Source organism: Tachypleus tridentatus, chromosome 6 (genome assembly GCF_004210375.1).
Source record: "Tachypleus tridentatus isolate NWPU-2018 chromosome 6, ASM421037v1, whole genome shotgun sequence".
Lineage (NCBI taxonomy): Eukaryota > Metazoa > Arthropoda > Merostomata > Xiphosura > Limulidae > Tachypleus > Tachypleus tridentatus.
The window spans coordinates 3,004,511-3,026,441 of record NC_134830.1 but is presented as its reverse complement, the minus strand read 5'-3'; the positions used below and the strand labels follow the sequence as shown (position 1 = coordinate 3,026,441).

General features: G+C 31.3%; 1 protein-coding gene across 3 annotated transcripts in view; it reads left to right on the top strand.

Moving 5' to 3' along the window:
* The window catches only part of LOC143251840 (glycine receptor subunit alpha-2-like), a 32,736-nt gene extending 14,843 nt beyond the window's left edge, over nt 1-17,893 (top strand). For 2 of the 3 annotated variants that reach the window (XM_076503097.1, XM_076503099.1), the window contains 7 exons: nt 1,023-1,087; nt 3,585-3,862; nt 6,713-6,795; nt 8,318-8,452; nt 11,330-11,559; nt 12,757-12,882; nt 17,096-17,893. In XM_076503097.1, the coding sequence (XP_076359212.1) occupies nt 1,023-1,087; nt 3,585-3,862; nt 6,713-6,795; nt 8,318-8,452; nt 11,330-11,559; nt 12,757-12,882; nt 17,096-17,338 (1,160 nt within the window). In that variant the 3' untranslated portion in view covers nt 17,339-17,893. Of the gene's footprint in view, nt 1-1,022; nt 1,088-3,584; nt 3,863-6,712; nt 6,796-8,317; nt 8,453-11,329; nt 11,560-12,756; nt 12,905-17,095 lie in introns of all 3 variants that reach the window. The other variant, XM_076503098.1, reaches the window with a different exon arrangement.
* The last annotated feature ends 4,038 nt before the right edge of the window (nt 17,894-21,931 follow it).

Below are 21,931 nucleotides of genomic sequence, written 5' to 3'. Positions count from 1 at the left end.
AAACTGTTTGACTCTGGCACTGTGTAATAATTTTGGTTTACAGCATTGACCATCATCTAAAACTGATTGTCTTTGGCACTGTGTAATAATTTACCTTACAGTATTGACCATCATTTAAAAATGTTTACTCTGGCACTGTGTAATAATTTACCTTACAGGATGACCATCTTCTAAAACTGTTTGACTGTGGTACTGTATAATAATTTACTTTATAGCATGACCATCTTCTAAAACTGTTTGACTGTGGTACTGTATACTAATTTACTTTATAGCATGACCATCTTCTAAAACTGTTTGACTGTGGTACTGTATACTAATTTACTTTATAGCATGACCATCTTCTAAAACTGTTTGACTGTGGTACTGTATACTAATTTACTTTATAGCATGACCATCTTCTAAAACTGTTTGACTGTGGTACTGTATAATAATTTACTTTATAGCATGACCATCTTCTAAAACTGTTTGACTGTGGTACTGTATACTAATTTACTTTATAGCATGACCATCTTCTAAAACTGTTTGCTGTGGCACTGTATAATAATTTACTTTATAGCATGACCATCATTTAAAATTCTTTGACACTGGCACTGTTTAATAATTTACCTTAGAGTATTGACCATCATGTAAAATATTTTGTCTTTGGCAGTATGTAATAATTCATCTCACAGCATTGACCATCATCCAAAACTGTTTCACTATGGCACTGTGTAACACTTTTCCCTAGAGTACTGACCATCATCTATAACAGTTTGACTCTGGCACTGAGTAATAATTTACCTTACAGCATTGACCATCATTTAAAACTGTTTGACTCAGGAACTGTGTTATAATTCACCCTACAGCACTTAGCTTTTTCACATGTTTGGCAGATCACATGTCACCCAAACTTTTAACATAACTGTAATTGTTAGAGTGTCCAGAACTCTACTCTTGTTTAATACATTTGCAGAGTTTTCTAGAAATTATAGTATAAATGTTAGACAGATATAATCACAACTCAAATTTCTTGTATCATTTAGAAACTCTGTTGATAAAAACCCAGCTGTATGTGGAGGACGTAAATTCTATCAATGCCTTGGACATGGTAATAATACACCTTAATAAATAATACGTCATCTGTGTTTACTTACTATATAGGATAAAATAATAAATCTTCTGTGTTTATATAGTGTACATAATAAAATATAAAACATTCTGTGTTTATATAGTGTACATGATAAAATATTAAACATTCTGTGTTTTATAGTGTACATGATGAAATATGAAACATTCTGTGTTTTATAGTTTACATGATAAAATATTAAACATTCTGTGTTTTATAGTGTACATGATGAAATATGAAACATTCTGTGTTTTAGAGTGTACATGATGAAATATGAAACATTCTGTGTTTTATAGTGTACATGATAAAATATTAAATATTCTGTGTTTTATAGTGTACATGATAAAATATGAAACATTCTGTGTTTTAGAGTGTACATGATGAAATATGAAACATTCTGTGTTTTATAGTGTACATGATAAAATATTAAACATTCTGTGTTTTATAGTTTACATGGTAAAATGTGAAACATTCTGTGTTTTATAGTGTACATGATAAAATATTAAACATTCTGTGTTTTATAGTGTACATGATGAAATATGAAACATTCTGTGTTTTATAGTGTACATGATAAAATATTAAACATTCTGTGTTTTATAGTGTACATGATGAAATATTAAACATTCTGTGTTTTATAGTGTACATGGTAAAATATGAAACATTCTGTGTTTTATAGTGTACATGATGAAATATGAAACATTCTGTGTTTTAGAGTGTACATGATGAAATATGAAACATTCTGTGTTTTATAGTGTACATGATAAAATATTAAACATTCTGTGTTTTATAGTGTACATGATGAAATATGAAACATTCTGTGTTTTATAGTGTACATGGTAAAATATGAAACATTCTGTGTTTTATAGTGTACATGATGAAATATGAAACATTCTGTGTTTTATAGTTTACATGATAAAATATTAAACATTCTGTGTTTTATAGTGTACATGATAAAATATGAAACATTCTGTGTTTTATAGTGTACATGATAAAATATGAAACATTCTGTGTTTTATAGTGTACATGGTAAAATATGAAACATTCTGTGTTTTATAGTGTACATGGTAAAATATGAAACATTCTGTGTTTTATAGTGTACATGGTAAAATATGAAACATTCTGTGTTTTATAGTGTACATGGTAAAATATGAAACATTCTGTGTTTTATAGTGTACATGATAAAATATTAAACCTTCTATGCTTATATAGGTTACACAATAAAATATTAAATCTTCTGTCTTAAAATAGTGCACATGATAAGTAGTAAACCTTCTGTGTTCATATAAAGTACATGATAAAGTATGAAACATTCTGTGGTTATATAGTGTACATTATAAAATATTAAATCTTCTGTGATTATATAGTGTACATGATAGAATATTACACACTGTGTTTATATGTTGTACGTTATAAAATATTAAATCTTCTGTGATTATATAGTGTATGTTATAAAATATTAAATCTTCTGTGGTTATATAGTGTACGTTATAAAATATTAAATCTTCTGTGGTTATATAGTGTACCTTATAAAATATTAAATCGTCTGTGATTATATAGTGTACGTTATAAAATATTAAATCTTCTGTGATTATATAGTGTACGTTATAAAATATTAAATCTTCTGTGGTTATATAGTGTACGTTATAAAATATTAAATCTTCTGTGATTATATAGTGTACGTTATAAAATATTAAATCTTCTGTGGTTATATAGTGTACCTTATAAAATATTAAATCTTCTGTGATTATATAGTGTACATCATAAAATATTAAACTTTCTGTGTTTATATAATGTACATAATATCAAATTAAACCTGTTGTATTTATCTAGTGTACATGATAAAATAGTAAATGTTATGTGTTTATTTAGTGTACGTGATGTAATATTAAACCTTCTGAGTTTATATGTTGCACATGATAAAATATTAAACCTTATGAGTTTACATAGTGTACATGGTAAAATATTAAACCTTCTGTGTTTATATAGTGTACATAATAAAATATTAAACCTTCTGTTTTAAAATAGTGTACCTCATAAGAATAAAATCATCTGTGTTTAGATAGTGTAGTGATAAAATATTAAACATTCTGAGTTTATATATTGTACAAGAGAAAATATTAAACCATCGATGTTAAAATAGTGTACATGGTAAAATATTAAATTTTCTACGTTCATATAGGGTACACAATATAATATTAAATCTTCAATGTTAAAATAGTGTACATGGTAAAATACTAAACTTTCTGAGTATATATAGTGTACCTTTTAAAATATTAAACTTTCCATGTTTAGATAATGTACATGATAAAATATTAAACCTTCTGCATTTATATAGTGGACATCAGTGTTAAGTCTACTACATTTCTTAATTACTACGTTCTCTATCTTGTATCTTGGGGACATAGAAGACTGTAGAAAACACAAGTTGAACGTCTGTTAAAAGAAAAATGCTTGTATACTATTTGTTTCTTTATCTAAGGACTTTCGTCTCGATTTCTTCTTGTGGCATCAGTGGAATGTAACTGGCAACTTCTGTCTAACATACGAAACAAATGTAAAGAAACTAGGACTAAGAGAAAGTTGGAAGGAAATTTCGGAAAAAGTTACAGTTTCTAAAAATCACTTCACCTTCTTCTGGATTCCTGACACATATATAGTTAATGCGAAGAGTGTTGAAACCCCATCCAAGGTGACATCGACCCAAGTCTTGACAATAAGCAAAGTTGATGATACTTGTATTATGGAATACACGGCAAGGTCAGTGTGTATCATCTTTCATTGGTCAGTATGTAATCGCCATTCACTGGACAGTGTTTTATCACTATTAATAAGTCAGTGTTTAGTTACAGTTGATTGGTCAGTATTTTATCAGTATTCACTGGACAGTGTTTTATCACTATTAATAAGTCAGTATTTAGTTACAGTTGATTGATCAGTATTTTATCAGTATTCAATGGAAAGTTTTTATCACTATTAATAAGTCAGTGTTTAGTTACAGTTGATTGGTCAGTATTTTATCAGTATTCAATGGACAGTGTTTTATCACTATTAATAAGTCAGTGTTTAGGTACAGTTGATTGATCAGTATTTTATCAGTATTCACTGGACAGTGTTTTATCACTATTAATAAGTCAGTGTTCAGTTACAGTTGATTGATCAGTATTTTATCAGTATTAAATGGACAGTGTTTTATCACTATTAATAAGTCAGTGTTTAGTTACAGTTGATTGATCAGTATTTTATCAGTATTCAATGGACAGTGTTTTATCACTATTAATAACTCAGTGTTCAGTTACAGTTGATTAATCAGTATTTTATCAGTATTCAATGGACAGTGTTTTATCACTATTAATAAGTCAGTGTTTAGTTACAGTTGATTGGTCAGTATTTTATCAGTATTCAATGGACAGTGTTTTGTCACTATTAATAGCTCAGTGTTTAGTTACAGTTGATTGATCAGTATTTTATCAGTATTCAATGGACAGTGTTTTATCACTATTAATAACTCAGTGTTTAATTACAGTTGATTGGTGAGTATTTTATCAGTATTCAATGGAAAGTTTTTATCACTATTAATAAGTCAGTGTTTAGTTACAGTTGATTGGTCAGTATTTTATCAGTATTCAATGGACAGTGTTTTATCACTATTAATAAGTCAGTGTTTAGGTAGAGTTGATTGATCAGTATTTTATCAGTATTCACTGGACAGTGTTTTATCACTATTAATAAGTCAGTGTTCAGTTACAGTTGATTGATCAGTATTTTATCAGTATTAAATGGACAGTGTTTTATCACTATTAATAAGTCAGTGTTTAGTTACAGTTGATTGATCAGTATTTTATCAGTATTCAATGGACAGTGTTTTATCACTATTAATAACTCAGTGTTCAGTTACAGTTGATTAATCAGTATTTTATCAGTATTCAATGGACAGTGTTTTATCACTATTAATAAGTCAGTGTTTAGTTACAGTTGATTGGTCAGTATTTTATCAGTATTCAATGGACAGTGTTTTGTCACTATTAATAGCTCAGTGTTTAGTTACAGTTGATTGATCAGTATTTTATCAGTATTCAATGGACAGTGTTTTATCACTATTAATAACTCAGTGTTTAATTACAGTTGATTGGTGAGTATTTTATCAGTATTCAATGGACAGTGTTTTATCACTATTAATAAGTCAGTGTTTAGTTACAGTTGATTGGTCAGTATTTTATCAGTATTCACTGGACAGTGTTTTATCACTATTAATAACTCAGTGTTTAGTTACAGTTGATTGATCAGTATTTTATCAGTATTCAATGGACAGTGTTTTATCACTATTAATAACTCAGTGTTTAGTTACAGTTGATTGGTCAGTATTTTATCAGTATTCAATGGACAGTGTTTTATCACTATTAATAACTCAGTGTTTACTTACAGTTGATTGAAGTTGGTTTGAAGTTGTTATAAAGTTATTAAAATATAACATTGTATTTAACCAGGTTTGAGTTATAAAGTTATTAAAATATAACGTTGTATTTAACCAGGTTTGAAGTGGTTATAAAGTTATTAAAGGATAACAATGTATTTAACCAGGTTTGAAGTTGTTATAAAGTTATTAAAATATAATATTGTATTTAACCAGGTTTGAAGTTGTTATAAAGTTATTAAAATATAACATTGTATTTAACCAGGTTGGAAGTTGTTATAAAGTTATTAAAATATAACGTTGTATTTAACCAGGTTTGAAGTTGTCATAAAGCTATTAAAGTATAACGTTGTATTTAACCAGGTTTGAAGTTGTTATAAAGTTATTAAAGGATAACAATGTATTTAACCAGGTTTGAAGTTGTTATAAAGTAATTAAAATATAATATTGTATTTAACCAGGTTTGAAGTTGTTATAAAGTTATTAAAATATAACGTTGTATTTAACCAGGTTTGAAGTTGTTATAAAGTTATTGAAATATAACATTGTATTTAACCAGGTTGGAAGTTGTTATAAAGTTATTAAAATATAACATTGTATTTAACCAGGTTTGAAGTTGTTATAAAGTAATTAAAATATAACGTTGTATTTAACCAGGTTTAAAGTTGTTATAAGGTAATTAAAATATAATGTTGCATTTAACCAGGTTTGAAGTTGTTATAAAGTTATTAAAATATAACGTTGTATTTAACCAGGTTTGAAGTTGTTATAAAGTTATTAAAATATAACGTTGTATTTAACCAGGTTTGAAGTTGTTATAAAGTTATTAAAATATAACGTTGTATTTAACCAGGTTTGAAGTTGTTATAAAGTTATTAAAATATAACGTTGTATTTAACCAGGTTTGAAGTTGTTATAAAGTTATTAAAATATAACGTTGTATTTAACCAGGTTTGAAGTTGTTATAAAGTTATTAAAATATAACGTTGTATTTAACCAGGTTTGAAGTTGTTATAAAGTTATTAAAATATAACGTTGTATTTAACCAGGTTTGAAGTTGTTATAAAGTTATTAAAATATAACGTTGTATTTAACCAGGTTTGAAGTTGTTATAAAGTTATTAAAATATAACATTGTATTTAACAAGGTTTGAAGTTTTTATAAATTTGAATAAGAACAGTTTTATTGTTTGTCAGGTTTGCTGCTGTCGTGGGCTGCCAGATGGAATTCAAACATTATCCAGTGGACATACAACAATGTCCTGTGACCTTTCGTAGTTGTGAGTACATCAACCGTTCATAGTTGTGGTTGTGTGTGTTAACCGGTATTTAAAGGCTGAAATGTGTCTTCACCTACATCCACATAACCCGTCTTTGTATAACTAATGTTGTTGTTTTTTCCCACATTGCGCATCGTTGTCAATATAGGATTATATTTTTCTTAAAGTTGCTCCTAATTATTCAACTAGTGTAAGAACTTTAAATGACAGCGATTTCTAGTATTTGACCTTTTCTCAACACAATAATAAGGTAGTAGACATGTGTTTGCTTTTCAAATATGAAAACAATTATTTATTGTAAATGGGACATGGATAATAAACGGTTTTTTTTTTCATGATCTCTTGTTGTTCTGTCTCTGCAGAACAAAATGACTTTCTACCTATAAGCTTTCATTATTTCAGATTATAAACGAATCTGTAGGTAAATTAGTTATGCTAATTTTAGTATCTAAATGTTCGAATTCAAATATCATTTCCATGGAAAATTACGTGTCTTTGTAAATTGTCTGTCAGTGTAGAGTTGTTAAAGTTCCACGACGTTAACATGGAATGAATTTCTACGTGTGTTTAATATGTATGGGAGAACAACGAACATAAGTTTTGTTTTGTCGTAACAGAAAGCGGCGTACAATTGATAAAATATGGCATTATTAACTGTGTTAGGATATGACATTTTTATGTATGTTAGGATATGAAATAATAACTTGTATAAGAAAATGACATTATTAACTGTGTTAGGATATGACATAATCATCTATGTTAGAATATGACATTATTATGTATCTTAGGATATAACATAATAATCTGTGTTAGGATATGTCATTATTATGTATATAGTGACTGTAGTTTGGCATGTCTAATTACGTAGTGACTGTAGTTTGGCATGTCTAGTTACGTAGTGACTGCAGTTTAGCATGTCTTGTTACAAAGTTATTGTAGTTTGGCATGTCTTGTTACGAAGTGACTGTAGTTTGGCGTATCTAGTTACGTATTGACTGCAGTTTGGCATGTCTTGTTACAAAGTTATTTTAGTTTGGCATGTCTAGTTATGTAATGACTGTAGTTTAGTATGTCTAGTTACAAAGTTATTTTAGTTTGGCATGTCTAGTTATGTAGTGACTATAGTTTAGTATGTCTAGTTACGTAGTGACTGCAGTTTGGCATGTCTAGTTATGTAGTGACTATAGTTTAGTATGTCTAGTCACGTAGTGACTGCAGTTTGGCATGTCTAGTTATGTAGTGACTATAGTTTAGTATGTCTGGTTACGTAGTGATTGCAGTTTGGTATGTCTGGTTATGTAGTGACTATAGTTTAGTATGTCTAGTTACGTAGTGAATGCAGTTTGACATGTCTAGTTATGTAGTAACTATAGTTTAGTATGTCTGGTTACGTAGTGATTGCAGTTTGGTATGTCTAGTTAACTAGTGAATGAAGTTTGATATGTCTAATTACGTAGTGACTATAGTTTGATATGTCTAATTACGTAGTGACTATAGTTTGATATGTCTACGTTTTTTCTAGATTCTTATCCGATGGACACTGTCCACTACGAATGGGTGGACAAAGACTCTTCACCACTAAAAAACCCTCATCTGAAACTGCTTCAACACAATTTGGAACTGAAGAAACTACAGTTTACAGTAGAAACTCTGAATGGTTAGTTTTAATTACAGTGGTTACTATGTTTGAATTAAGTTACAAGGACGTCTGAAAGTAACCATCTATTTATGTGATTAGTAATTATGTTTGCTTTTAATTTGATAATAACGCACTTGTTTATTACTTAGTTCAGTTACTATTAGCATAACAATTATTATGCACTTATAAGCTTCCGTTGATAACGACTAGTATCTGAACGTCCACTCTAATGAGGAGATTTTCAACCATACTGATTAAGTCTAGTTATTTTCAACCATACTGGTAAGTCTAGTTATTTTCAACCATACTGGTTAAGTCTAGTTATTTTCAACCATACTGGTAAGTCTAGTTATTTTCAACCATACTGGTAAGTCTAGTTATTTTCAACCATACTGGTTAAGTCTAGTTATTTTCAACCATACTAGTAAGTCTAGTTATTTTCAATCATACTCGTAAGTCTAGTTATTTTCAACCATACTGGTTAAGTGTAGTTATTTTCAACCATACTGGTTAAGTCTAGTTATTTTCAACCATACTGGTTAAGTCTAGTTATTTTCAACCATACTGGTTAAGTCTAGTTATTTTCAACCATACTGGTTAAGTCTAGTTATTTTCAACCATACTGGTTAAGTCTAGTTATTTTCAACCATACTGGTTAAGTCTAGTTATTTTCAACCATACTGGTTAAGTCTAGTTATTTGCAACCATACTGGTAAGTCTAGTTATTTTCAGCCATACTGGTAAGTCTAGTTATTTTCAACCATACTGGTTAAGTCTAGTTATTTTCAACCATACTGATTAAGTCTAGTTATTTGCAACCATACTCGTAAGTCTAGTTATTTTCAACCATACTGGTTAAGTCTAGTTATTTTCAACCATACTAGTAAGTCTAGTTATTTTCAATCATACTCGTAAGTCTAGTTATTTTCAACCATACTGGTTAAGTGTAGTTATTTTCAACCATACTGGTTAAGTCTAGTTATTTTCAACCATACTGGTTAAGTCTAGTTATTTTCAACCATACTGGTTAAGTCTAGTTATTTGCAACCATACTGGTAAGTCTAGTTATTTTCAGCCATACTGGTAAGTCTAGTTATTTTCAACCATACTGGTTAAGTCTAGTTATTTTCAACCATACTGGTTAAGTCTAGTTATTTTCAACCATACTGGTTAAGTCTAGTTATTTTCAACCATACTAGTAAGTCTAGTTATTTTCAATCATACTCGTAAGTCTAGTTATTTTCAACCATACTGGTTAAGTGTAGTTATTTTCAACCATACTGGTTAAGTCTAGTTATTTTCAACCATACTGGTAATGTCTAGTTATTTTCAACCATACTGGTTAAGTCTAGTTATTTGCAACCATACTGGTAAGTCTAGTTATTTTCAGCCATACTGGTAAGTCTAGTTATTTTCAACCATACTGGTTAAGTCTAGTTATTTTCAACCATACTGGTTAAGTCTAGTTATTTTCAACCATACTGATTAAGTCTAGTTATTTGCAACCATACTGGTAAGTCTAGTTATTTTCGACCATACTGGTAAGTCTAGTTATGACCATTTCGATACCTATCACACTGATATTTATCTAGGACTAAAAATATAATTAATAACGCAGTCTTTAAATATATAAATGACATTTACATAAATTAAGCTTTCGTTGTAGATTACATATATTGTATGGTAAATTAACGGCAACGTATAACGCTGAAGTCAGGGGTTCGATTTCCTGCGTTGTACATCGTGAAGTTAGGTTATGTGTGATTTTTGTGCTAAAAGAAAGAAAATTTATACTTACTATTAAATTGTATTGTTAATCTTGACAGAACAATATTATTATAATGTTCTACATTTCAGGTTTATTGTGGTATTAGTTCCTAGGGGTCATGTAAGAAACTTAACGCAGTCAGTAGTTCTTTTATTTTGATGGAGGTAGAAAGCTTTTATATTTTCATCTGTCGTTTACAACCCATTTTATTTTGATATTATTCTATCTATTATCTGATACCCAATTAGACCGGTACTTACAGTGATTCTGGATTATGTGTTTGGTTATTTTTTTGTTTCTCTAAAGTATTTGGAACTGACGTATTCATCTCCGCCAGGTATGTATATCGATGGGTGTATGTTGGCTTCTGATGAAACCATGTGCTGTTTTAATATTCCCTGTATGTCTCAGAGGGATTTTCACTTTTATTTATATAAGTTCATTCTCGGTGTTTACATTGTTATCAGAATCTACAGGTGTCCATTGTTAAGTAAGGCTATAGTAGAGACGTGTTTCTCCTGTTTCTTTGTACATTTCTCCTGCTTACATCCATGGTTATGGGTAGTTGTAGTGACATGTAAGTTACAAATATTCTTCATTTTTACGACTGGCTAGTTTATGTCTTTCCACAAATCTCATGATACCTCACTTCTACAGTTCAGAACTTCACTATTATTCTTTACCTATGTCATGTCATCTCTATCTTCTGGTAGAACCTTTTCTTTCTTCAAATTTCTGTGAGCAGATTTTCTGATAGAGTAATATCACATTGGGTTTACATGTTTTTAGTTTTTTTCTTAATATGAATTATTCTAGCAGGCTGTGAAGTGTATTTTTTTCCTTGTTTGTTTGAGAATGGAGCCAAATTGGACTACCTCTCGTACCCTTCACGAGAAATCGAGTCTCGAGTGGGTAAACGAATCGTTGTGCTGGTGATGTTATGTGTTAGAACTTTCTATATTACTCTCTACTTGTCGGTTTACTGATATATTTAGGTGTACCTATAGTGTTGGGACGCCTATTACATTTATAATTTATGCATTCTCTGGAAATCCTAACATGAATCTAAGTTTATATATTTTCTGGATACCCTAATATGAACCTAAGTTTATATATTTCCTTTTCAGTGAAGTATTCATGTATAGCTGTGATGTTTATTCTGGAGCGTCAGATATCTTATCATTTGATGCAAGTGTTTGCTCCCAGTGCCATGATTGTCATGTTATCCTGGTTTTCCTTTTGGATTGGAATAGATGCCATTCCTGGAAGGGTTACTTTAGTTGTAACCAGTTTGTTGTCCCTCTTTACCCAGTTCTCAGGGATCAGAGGGGGGTTACCTCCTGCCTCTTACATCAATGTAAGTCTACACGAACATAAGTTATATTATAGTACAGAGATGAAACAGAATATGTTTGTTACCAGTATAGAAATTACAGTGAATATTGAAGTGTTAGTTAAATTAAACTAGAAACCCTGGTGAATATATAAGTTAACCTGAAGATAACCTAAGATGATTGAAACCTTGTTCTTTGATTTACTACTAAAAGTGTTAATACTCATACCAGCTGTGCTGTGCTACACAGATAAGTTAGTTATCATACGTCTGTAGACAGAACAACTATCTGTAACACTAGATCTTATTACATCTGTAGACAGAACAACTGTCTGTAACACTAGATATTATTACATCTGTAGACAGAACAACTGTCTGTAACACTAGATCTTATTACGTATCTGTAGACAGAACAGCTATCTGTAACAATTGATATTATTACATGTCTGTAGACAGCATAACTATTTTTAAAACCAGATATTATTATATGTCTGTAGACAGGACAACTATCTGTAACACTAGATCCTATTACGTCTGTACACAGAACAGCTATCTTTAACACTAGATCTTATTACGTCTGTAGACAGATAAACTATCTGTAACACTATATATTATTACATGTCTGTAGACAGAACAGCTATCTGTAACACTAGATCTTATTACATATCTGTAGACAGAACAGTTACCTGTAACACTAGATCTTATTACGTATCTGTAGACAGAACAGCTATCTGTAACACTAGGTATTATTACGTCTGTAGACAGAACAGCTATCTGTAACACTAGATATTATTACGTCTGTAGACAGATAAACTATCTGTACCACTAGATATTATTACATGTCTGTAGACAGAATAACTATTTTTAAAACCAGATATTATTACATGTTTGTAGACAGAACAATTATCTGTAACACTAGATCCTATTACGTCTGTAGACAGAACAGCTATATTTAACACTAGATCTTATCACATGTCTGCAGACAGAACAGCTACCTGTAACACTAGTTCTTATTACGTATTCGTAGACAGAACAGCTGTCTGTAACAATAGATATTATTAAATGTCTGTAGATAGAGCAGCTATTTGTAACGCTAAATACTGTGAGATATCTCTAGACCAAGCAAGTAGGTTTGTAACTAAATCTCTTTCCAGCTTTATAAAGTGAGAGAATGAATATATTGTCCACTATCTGAAGGACATTACTCGTCTCTTTGGACAGGGTATTGACATTTGGATGGCGACCTGCATGCTATTTGTATTTTGTTCGTTCGCCGAATTTGTTCTGGTGAAATATTTCGATAAACAACGTCAGGTGTTTTTCCAACAACAGAGGAAGCAAACATTGGTAAGAACCTTGTGTCGTCACAGTAAGTTTTTCTGTATTTTGTTAGGCCTAGCAATAACCCTTTGTAAAATGACACGGTTATATGTAAAATAAATTTGACTTAATTGCTACTAACGTGAGTAACGTTTCATATATAAATATGTTGACCTTCGAAATGTTTAAAAACTTAAATTGCTAAAAATCGGTTTCTTGCATCCCTGTCGTAGGCATAACAGAGATAGCCCTGAGCATAGCTCTGTGTTTAAAATATACAACACTTCCGTTACGCAATTATTAGTGTTAAGAATACGTTACGTTTCTAGTGTTATATTATAAAACTATGAGAAGCCGTAAATTATATTTTAAAACTCGACATTTGTTATCCAAATTCATGTGGTTTAAAGTTTAACATTAAATATTTATAAAGTAAGAAGTGTTTCCTGTTGATGGATAGTTTGTTAGAATAGTTTAACATTAAATCTTTATAAAGTAAGAAGTGTTTCCCGTTGATGGATAGTTTGTTAGAAAAGTTTAACATTAAATCTTTATAAAGTAAGAAGTGTTTCCTGTTGATGGATAGTTTGTTAGGGAAGTTTAACATTAAATATTTATAAAGTAAGAAGTGTTTCCCTTTGATGGATAGTTTGTTAGGGAAGTTTAACATTAAATCTATATAAAGTAAGAAGTGTTTCCCGTTGATGGATAGTTTGTTAGAAAAGTTTAACATTAAATCTTTATAAAGTAAGAAGTGTTTCCTGTTGATGGATAGTTTGTTAGGAAAGTTTAACATTAAATATTTATAAAGCAAGTAGTGTTGCTTGTTGATGGATAGTTTGTTAGAAAAGTTTAACATTAAATCTTTATAAAGTAAGAAGTGTTTCCTGTTGATGGATAGTTTGTTAGGAAAGTTTAACATTAAATCTTTATAAAGCAAGAAGTGTTTCCTGTTGATGGATAGTTTGTTAGGAAAGTTTAACATTAAATCTTTATAAAGTAAGAAGTGTTTCCTGTGATGGATAGTTTGCTAGAAAAGTTTAACATTAAATTTTTATAAAGTAAGAAGTGTTTCCTGTTGATGGATAGTTTGTTAGGAAAGTTTAACATTAAATCTTTATAAAGCAAGAAGTGTTTCCCGTTGATAGATAGTTTTTTTAGAAAAGTTTAACATTAAATCTTTATAAAGTAAGAAGTGTTTCCTGTTGATGGATAGTTTGTTAGAAAAGTTTAACATTAAATCTTTATAAAGTAAGAAGTGTTTCCTGTTGATGGATAGTTTGTTAGGGAAGATTAACATTAAATCTTTATAAAGTAAGAAGTGTTTCCTGTTGATGGATAGTTTGTTAGAAAAGTTTAACATTAAATCTTTATAAAGTAAGAAGTGTTTCCTGTTGATGGATAGTTTGTTAGAAAAGTTTAACATTAAATCTTTATGAAGTAAGAAGTGTTTCCTGTTGATGGATAGTTTGTTAGAAAAATTTAACATTAAATATTTATAAAGTAAAAAGTGTTTCCCGTTGATGGATAGTTTGTTAGAAAGGTTTAACATTAAATCTTTATAAAGTAAGAAGTGTTTCCTGTTGATGGATAGTTTGTTAGGGAAGTTTAACATTAAATCTATATAAAGTAAGAAGTGTTTCCCGTTGATGGATAGTTTGTTAGAAAAGTTTAACATTAAATCTTTATAAAGTAAGAAGTGTTTCCTGTTGATGGATAGTTTGTTAGGAAAGTTTAACATTAAATATTTATAAAGCAAGTAGTGTTGCTTGTTGATGGATAGTTTGTTAGAAAAGTTTAACATTAAATCTTTATAAAGTAAGAAGTGTTTCCTGTTGATGGATAGTTTGTTAGGAAAGTTTAACATTAAATCTTTATAAAGCAAGAAGTGTTTCCTGTTGATGGATAGTTTGTTAGGAAAGTTTAACATTAAATCTTTATAAAGTAAGAAGAAGTGTTTCCTGTGATGGATAGTTTGCTAGAAAAGTTTAACATTAAATTGTTATAATGTAAGAAGTGTTTCCTGTGATGGATTGTTTGTTAGGAAAGTTTAACATTAAATCTTTATAAAGCAAGAAGTGTTTCCCGTTGATAGATAGTTTTTTAGAAAAGTTTAACATTAAATCTTTATAAAGTAAGAAGTGTTTCCTGTTGATGGATAGTTTGTTAAGGAAGTTTAACATTAAATCTTTATAAAGTAAGAAGTGTTTCCTGTTGATAGATAGTTTGTTAAGGAAGTTTAACATTAAATATTTATAAATTTCTCTGTGAAGCAAGAGATGTTTCTTGTTAGTCTTGTGTCTGGCGAGTTAGGTTAACAAGTTGTTTTCACCTAAAGCAAGGCAGAAATAATTGTACTCTTATAACAGTGACTTTTGGCGTGTGTGGTAAATTCAATGATTGTTTCCTGTGTAAACCCCTAAATTAGATGGACATGTCTTCAAATTTTCGTTTCTTCAAATATGGCTTTTATACCATTGTAACTTTCTTTTTTGACTTTTATATCTCTTCTCAGACTTGAATTCTTTGTCTGTTTTTTTGGTAACTTCCCAATGTGATTGTTGGATCTCTTGTCTGGTGTGAATTCTTTGTCTGTTTTTCTTGTAACTTTCCAATGTGATTGTTGGATTTCTTGTCCGGCGTGAATTCTTTGTCTGTTTTTCTGGTAACTTTCCAATGTGATTCTTGGATCTCTTGTCTGGCGTGAATTATTTGTCTGTTTTTTGGTAACTTCCCAATCTGATTGTTGGATCTCTTGTCTGACGTGAATTCTTTGTTTTTCTGGTAACTTTCCAATGTGATTGGTGGATCTTTTGTCTGGCGTGAATTATCTGTCTGTTTTTTGGTAACTTCCCAATGTGATTGTTGGATCTCTTGTCTGGCATGAATTCTTTGTCTGTTTTTCTGGTAACTTCCCAATGTGATTGTTGGATATCTTGTCTGGCGTGAATGTTTTGTTTGTTTCTCTAGTAACTTTCCATCGTGATTGTTGGCTTTCTATTAAAATGTGAGTTTTGTATTCTCTCGAATGTCGGTTTACTGTATTTATTTTTTTACAACCAGTCTTGTTGATTATTTATATTATAGATTCTAAAAACCTTAACAGAGTTTATGTACACCAGTGAAGTCACATTTATAAACCATCAATCACTCAAGGGTAACTCTGGACTCAGAATATTGGCAAAAAAATCCAATAATTTATGAAGAGCACAGTTGTGTAGTTCAATCTTAATGTTGTTTAACATGGAAAAACCTGAATTTTTTATAAATATATAAATCCATAACTGACTACGTTTTAAGAAGTATCGCAAATAATGTTAAGATTTATAAATAATTGTTCACAGCTATTAGATATTCTTGGTGTATCACACAATTAATTCCTTTTAAATCAAAATATCACGTGGTCTGTAGTTTACTCCGCTATATTTGACGTCATGTTCTCACATTATTCTTGGTTGAAGAATAACAAATGTTTATCAACTGACGCTGTAAATCATATCAATGAGCGAAAGAGAGATATATCGAGAAACTAAGTAGTCGTAGTTTCGGTATATTTTGTCGAAAGAACTCAACACTTGTATAGCAAGCAAAGTTTTATTGAAGCTTACGTTGATGCAGATGGCTGTTAAGTGTTAGAAGGAAATATTTGACTTCCAATATGGCGGCTGGGAATGAAGCAGATTGGGATTTTAATAGCCTAACATCAGAAAACGACGTGTTGATTTGAAATATCACTGCTAGTTTTCTTGTAAATATACATTGGTCTCGATATAGCGGTAATACTGTATGCGTAACACACAAATGTCTGTTGTATATTTGCAATAAGTTCATTTCTAGTAATTGTTATTTATGAACAGTTTAAAATTATAAAACCAATCTTTCCGATTATTTTAGGTATTGTTAATATTATTCATTATTTAAAATTTATAAATCCATTAATTCATTTCCAACAACACGGGAACTTGCTACGTTAAATTTATTGTTGCACGTTTCTGTTGTTAACAAGATTCGTACTTTTAACCCCTGGTGGGCAAACTGTGAACTAAAATAGTTTCCAATTCTATCTCGTTTGTTTAATGTACGAGTATTTCCACTTTTTAACGACACACAGTTTAGTTCTATAAGAGATTTTATCAACTATCCCATTTAGTGGATATCTATTGAATGAGTTGTTGGTCTGAAAATAAATAAATTTAAAATAAAAAGTGCTCACAGAACTTAATATAAACTGTGTTTTTAGACTCCCCTGCTGGTCTCGGATATGGAAAAAGGTCAGGGTCAAGAGAATCTGAAGAAACCGCGTTCAGTCTGGACCATTCCGGCCACCGTGCAGGACAATTTTCCCCATAATTGGTTCAAACATCCCTCGTGGTCTGTGGACTGGGTGGTCACTATTGACCATGCTGCACGAATAATTTTTCCCTTGGCCTTCCTCATATTCAACACATTTTATTGGCCTGTTTTACTCACTAGAATGTACTAAGCGCTACATTTCAAGGTGTGTGGATATAATAACTGTCATTCCTTAACACTACAATATACTTTCTTTATTCATGGATACAACACAAATAATGATATTATTGTTATTCTCACGGTTGTTATTAATTATCTCTTTCATCATTTATCCTTAAACTTTTGATTTTTGTAAATGTTTTTTGTTTTTGTTCAAGGTTTAGGTTATATTCATATTTCTGATTTTTCTAGGTGTTATTGGATCAAGGTTTAGGTTATATTTATACTTCTGATTTTTCTAGGTGTTATTGGATCAAGGTTTAGGTTATATTCATACTTCTGATTCTTCTAGGTGTTATTGGATCAAGGTTTAGGTTATTTATATTTTCCCTATTCTTGCAACAACTTGCTGTTGTCGATTTGTTCGTAATTCATATCTTCGGTTTTAAAACATTCTTAATGGGCTAAATGTAACTCCTTGCTTACAGAACTGTCTTTGTGTAAATGAACCCAGTGTTAAGGTTATATCATTAAATATACATATTTCCAACTCATACCGTTCTAAACAAAAGCAAGTGCAAATAAATCAGGGGTCATCCATGAATTTCTTTACTTCTAAAAAGTACAAAAACAAGATGGAATGTTTGTTAAATTACAACATGAAATTGATTTGTGATTTTCTAATGGCTGTATATTTGTGTTGAATGTATAAAACTTGTAAATGTTTTCATATCACAGAAGAGTCGCCATTCACACCATAGAAATATGGATAAACTGTTTGTTTTAGCAGGGGTAGATTACAACTCTGGCTAACGTTCCTATGTTATTCAAAGTCTATTTTCTTATTTTCAACTTCTATGTATCGGAAGCCTTACTTCAAGAACACTTAACAAAGATAATTATAAAAAAAAAAACAAGAACCTGCACACATTCAAGAAAATTTGAGTTTTACTGACTTAATATCAAAACCAATTACACAGGCCTGCAAATTTAAAATTCATGAATGTTATGTTGGTGATAACTGTTAAACTTCATGAATGTTATATTGGTTATAATAAGTGATTTTCCATAATACAGCTATGCAGATTTCGAAAATAATATTCATTTTCTTCTATCACATAAGAAGTGTTTTTACAAATTGGGAAGAAAAAACTTACTTAGATCAAATTTACCACACATATAATATATCTCTGGGTCATTCACATGACCTCTTGTTGCCATAGCGAAGAAAATAATTCTGAAAAGAAAAAAATAGTGTCAAAGTGCACACACAAACAAATTCAATTCAGAGATAACAAGTCATGAGGCCTGTTAACCGTGTATACACCATCGGTGTTTATCTCGTGAGTTCTTGAACTATCGATGATGCTCGCACGTCGCGACTGGTCCAGAGAAATCTATGACCAGTGGTTGTCGATATTTTAAGCACAACAAAATATTACCCAATTTCAATAAAAATGATTCACTTATGTAAACGTTCATGTCGTGTTTTTTGACAAATCTCTACATGATTGAGAAAAATGGATATTATGTTTGATGCAATGAACAGGAATTATAACTCTTGAGCATGCCTTCAGTAAGACGCAGTTCCAGTCTAACCCACGAACATGCCTTCGGTAAGACACAATTCCAGTCTAACTCTTGAAAATGCCTTCAGTCAGACACAGTTCCTTTTCAGTCTAACTCTTGAGCATGCCTTCAGTAAGACGCAGTTCCAGTCTAACCCACGAACATGCCTTCGGTAAGACACAATTCCAGTCTAACTCTTGAAAATGCCTTCAGTCAGACACAGTTCCTTTTCAGTCTAACTCTTGAGCATGCCTTCAGTGAGAGACAGTTCCAGCCTAACTCTTGAACATGCCTTCAGTGAGACACAGTTCCAGTCTAACCCATGAACATGCCTTCACTGAAACAGTTCCAGTCAAACTCTTGATTGTGCATTCAGTGATACACAGTTCCAGTTTAACTCTTGAGCATGCTTTCAGTCAGAGACAGTTCCAGTCTAACTCTTGAACATGCCTTCAGTGAGAGACAATTTCAGTCTATCTCCTGAACGTGCCTCTAGGGAGACACAGTTCCAGTTTAACTCTTGAGCATGCTTTCAGTCAGAGTCAGTTCCAGTCTAACTCTTGAACATGCCTTCAGTGAGAGACAATTTCAGTCTATCTCCTGAACGTGCCTCTAGGGAGAGACAGTTCTAGTCTAACTCTTGAACATGCCTTCAGTCAGACACAGTTCCGTTCCAATCTAACACTTGAACGTGCCTTCAGTGAGACACAGTTCCAGTTTAACTCTTGTACATGTCTTCAGTCAGAGTCAGCTCCATTATAACTCTTGAATGTGCCTTCAGTGAGACACAGTTCCAGGTTAACTCTTGAACCCACATTCAGTGAGACACAGTTCCAGGTTAACTCTTGAACCCACCTTCAGTGAGAGACAGTTCCAGTCTAACTCTTGAACATGCCTTCAGTTAGTGACAATTCCAGTCTAACTCCTGAACGTGCCTCCAGTGAGAGACAGTTCAAGGCTAACTCTTAAACATGCCTTCAGTGAGAGACAGTTCCGTTCCAATCTAACTCTTGAACATGCATTTAGTGACAGAAATATCCACTCTAACACTTGAACATACCTTCATTGAGACACAATTCTAGTCTAATTAGTTTTGCTATTACCAAGTCACATGATCAGGTTTTGTGTGCTTCGAAAGCGAAAGAGAAACTCAATGACCACAGAGCGCAGAAAAGAGAAAAATATTAAAGCGTAAACGATCAAGTTGTAGGTGTGAAGACACTATGAGAAAACCTCTACAGAAAATAGGTAAAGAACCATTACTCACTATTCTTAGAGATATAGTATAATGGAATACTAATTATAATTATTATTAAAACGTAATGAAACTGCTGAAACACTTCTGTAATATAGCAAATAAATAATCAATATTTCAGAACATTATAAACATCTACATGTAATTAGAAATTATAACAGAAATAAGATAATAGTGTTGTGGCTTAGCTTCTTCTTTTGTTGGGTGCTTTACCATTGTGTTAGAAGAGTATGGTTGTGGCTTTAATTCTTTCTTTATTGAGTACTTTACCATTGTGTTAGAAGAGTATGGTTGTGGCTTAGGTTCTTTATTTATCGGGTTCTTTACCGTTGAGTTAGAAAGGTAAAGTTGTGGCTTAGCTTCTTTATTTATCGGGTTCTTTACCATTGTGTTAGAGGAGTATGGTTGTGGCTTAGCTTCTTTATTTATCGGGTTCTTTACCGTTGAGTTAGAAAGGTAAAGTTGTGGCTTAGCTTCTTTATTTATCGGGTTCTTTACCATTGTGTTAGAGGAGTATGGTTGTGGCTTAGCTTCTTTATTTATCGGGTTCTTTACCGTTGAGTTAGAAAGGTAAAGTTGTGGCTTAGCTTCTTTATTTATCGGGTTCTTTACCGTTGAGTTAGAAAAGTATGGTTGTGGCTTTAATTCTTTCTTTATTGAGTACTTTATCATTGCGTTAGAAAAGTATGGTTGTGGCTTAGCTTCTTTATTTATCGGGTTCTTTACCATTGTGTTAGAGGAGTATGGTTGTGGCTTAGCTTCTTTATTTATCGGGTTCTTTACCGTTGAGTTAGAAAGGTAAAGTTGTGGCTTAGCTTCTTTATTTATCGGGTTCTTTACCATTGTGTTAGAGGAGTATGGTTGTGGCTTAGCTTCTTTCTTTATTGAGTACTTTACCATCGTGTTAGAAGAGTATGGTTGTGGCATAGCTTCTTTCTTTATTGGTTACTTTACCATTGTGTTAGAAGAGTATGGTTGTGGCTTAGCTTCTTTATTTATCGGGTTCTTTACCATTGTGTTAGAAGAGTATGGTTGTGGCTTGGCTTCTTTCTTTATTGAGTACTTTACCATTGTGTTAGAAGAGTATGGTTGTGGCTTAGCTTCTTTATTTATCGGGTTCTTTACCGTTGAGTTAGAAAGGTAAAGTTGTGAAACTTTAACTTCTTTATTTATTGAGTACTTTACCATTGTGTTAGAAGAGTATGGTTGTGGCTTGGCTTCTTTCTTTATTGAGTACTTTACCATTGTGTTAGAAGAGTATGGTTGTGGCTTAGCTTCTTTATTTATCGGGTTCTTTACCGTTGAGTTAGAAAGGTAAAGTTGTGGCTTAGCTTCTTTATTTATCGGGTTCTTTACCATTGTGTTAGAAGAGTATGGTTGTGGCTTGGCTTCTTTCTTTATTGAGTACTTTACCATTGTGTTAGAAGAGTATGGTTGTGGCTTGGCTTCTTTCTTTATTGAGTACTTTACCATTGTGTTAGAAGAGTATGGTTGTGGCTTGGCTTCTTTCTTTATTGAGTACTTTACCATTGTGTTAGAAGAGTATGGTTGTGGCTTAGCTTCTTTATTTATCGGGTTCTTTACCGTTGAGTTAGAAGAGTATGGTTGTGGCTTGGCTTCTTTATTTATTGAGTACTTTACCATTGTGTTAGAAGAGTATGGTTGTGGCTTGGCTTCTTTCTTTATTGAGTACTTTACCATTGTGTTAGAAGAGTATGGTTGTGGCTTAGCTTCTTTATTTATCGGGTTCTTTACCGTTGAGTTAGAAAGGTAAAGTTGTGGCTTAGCTTCTTTCTTTAT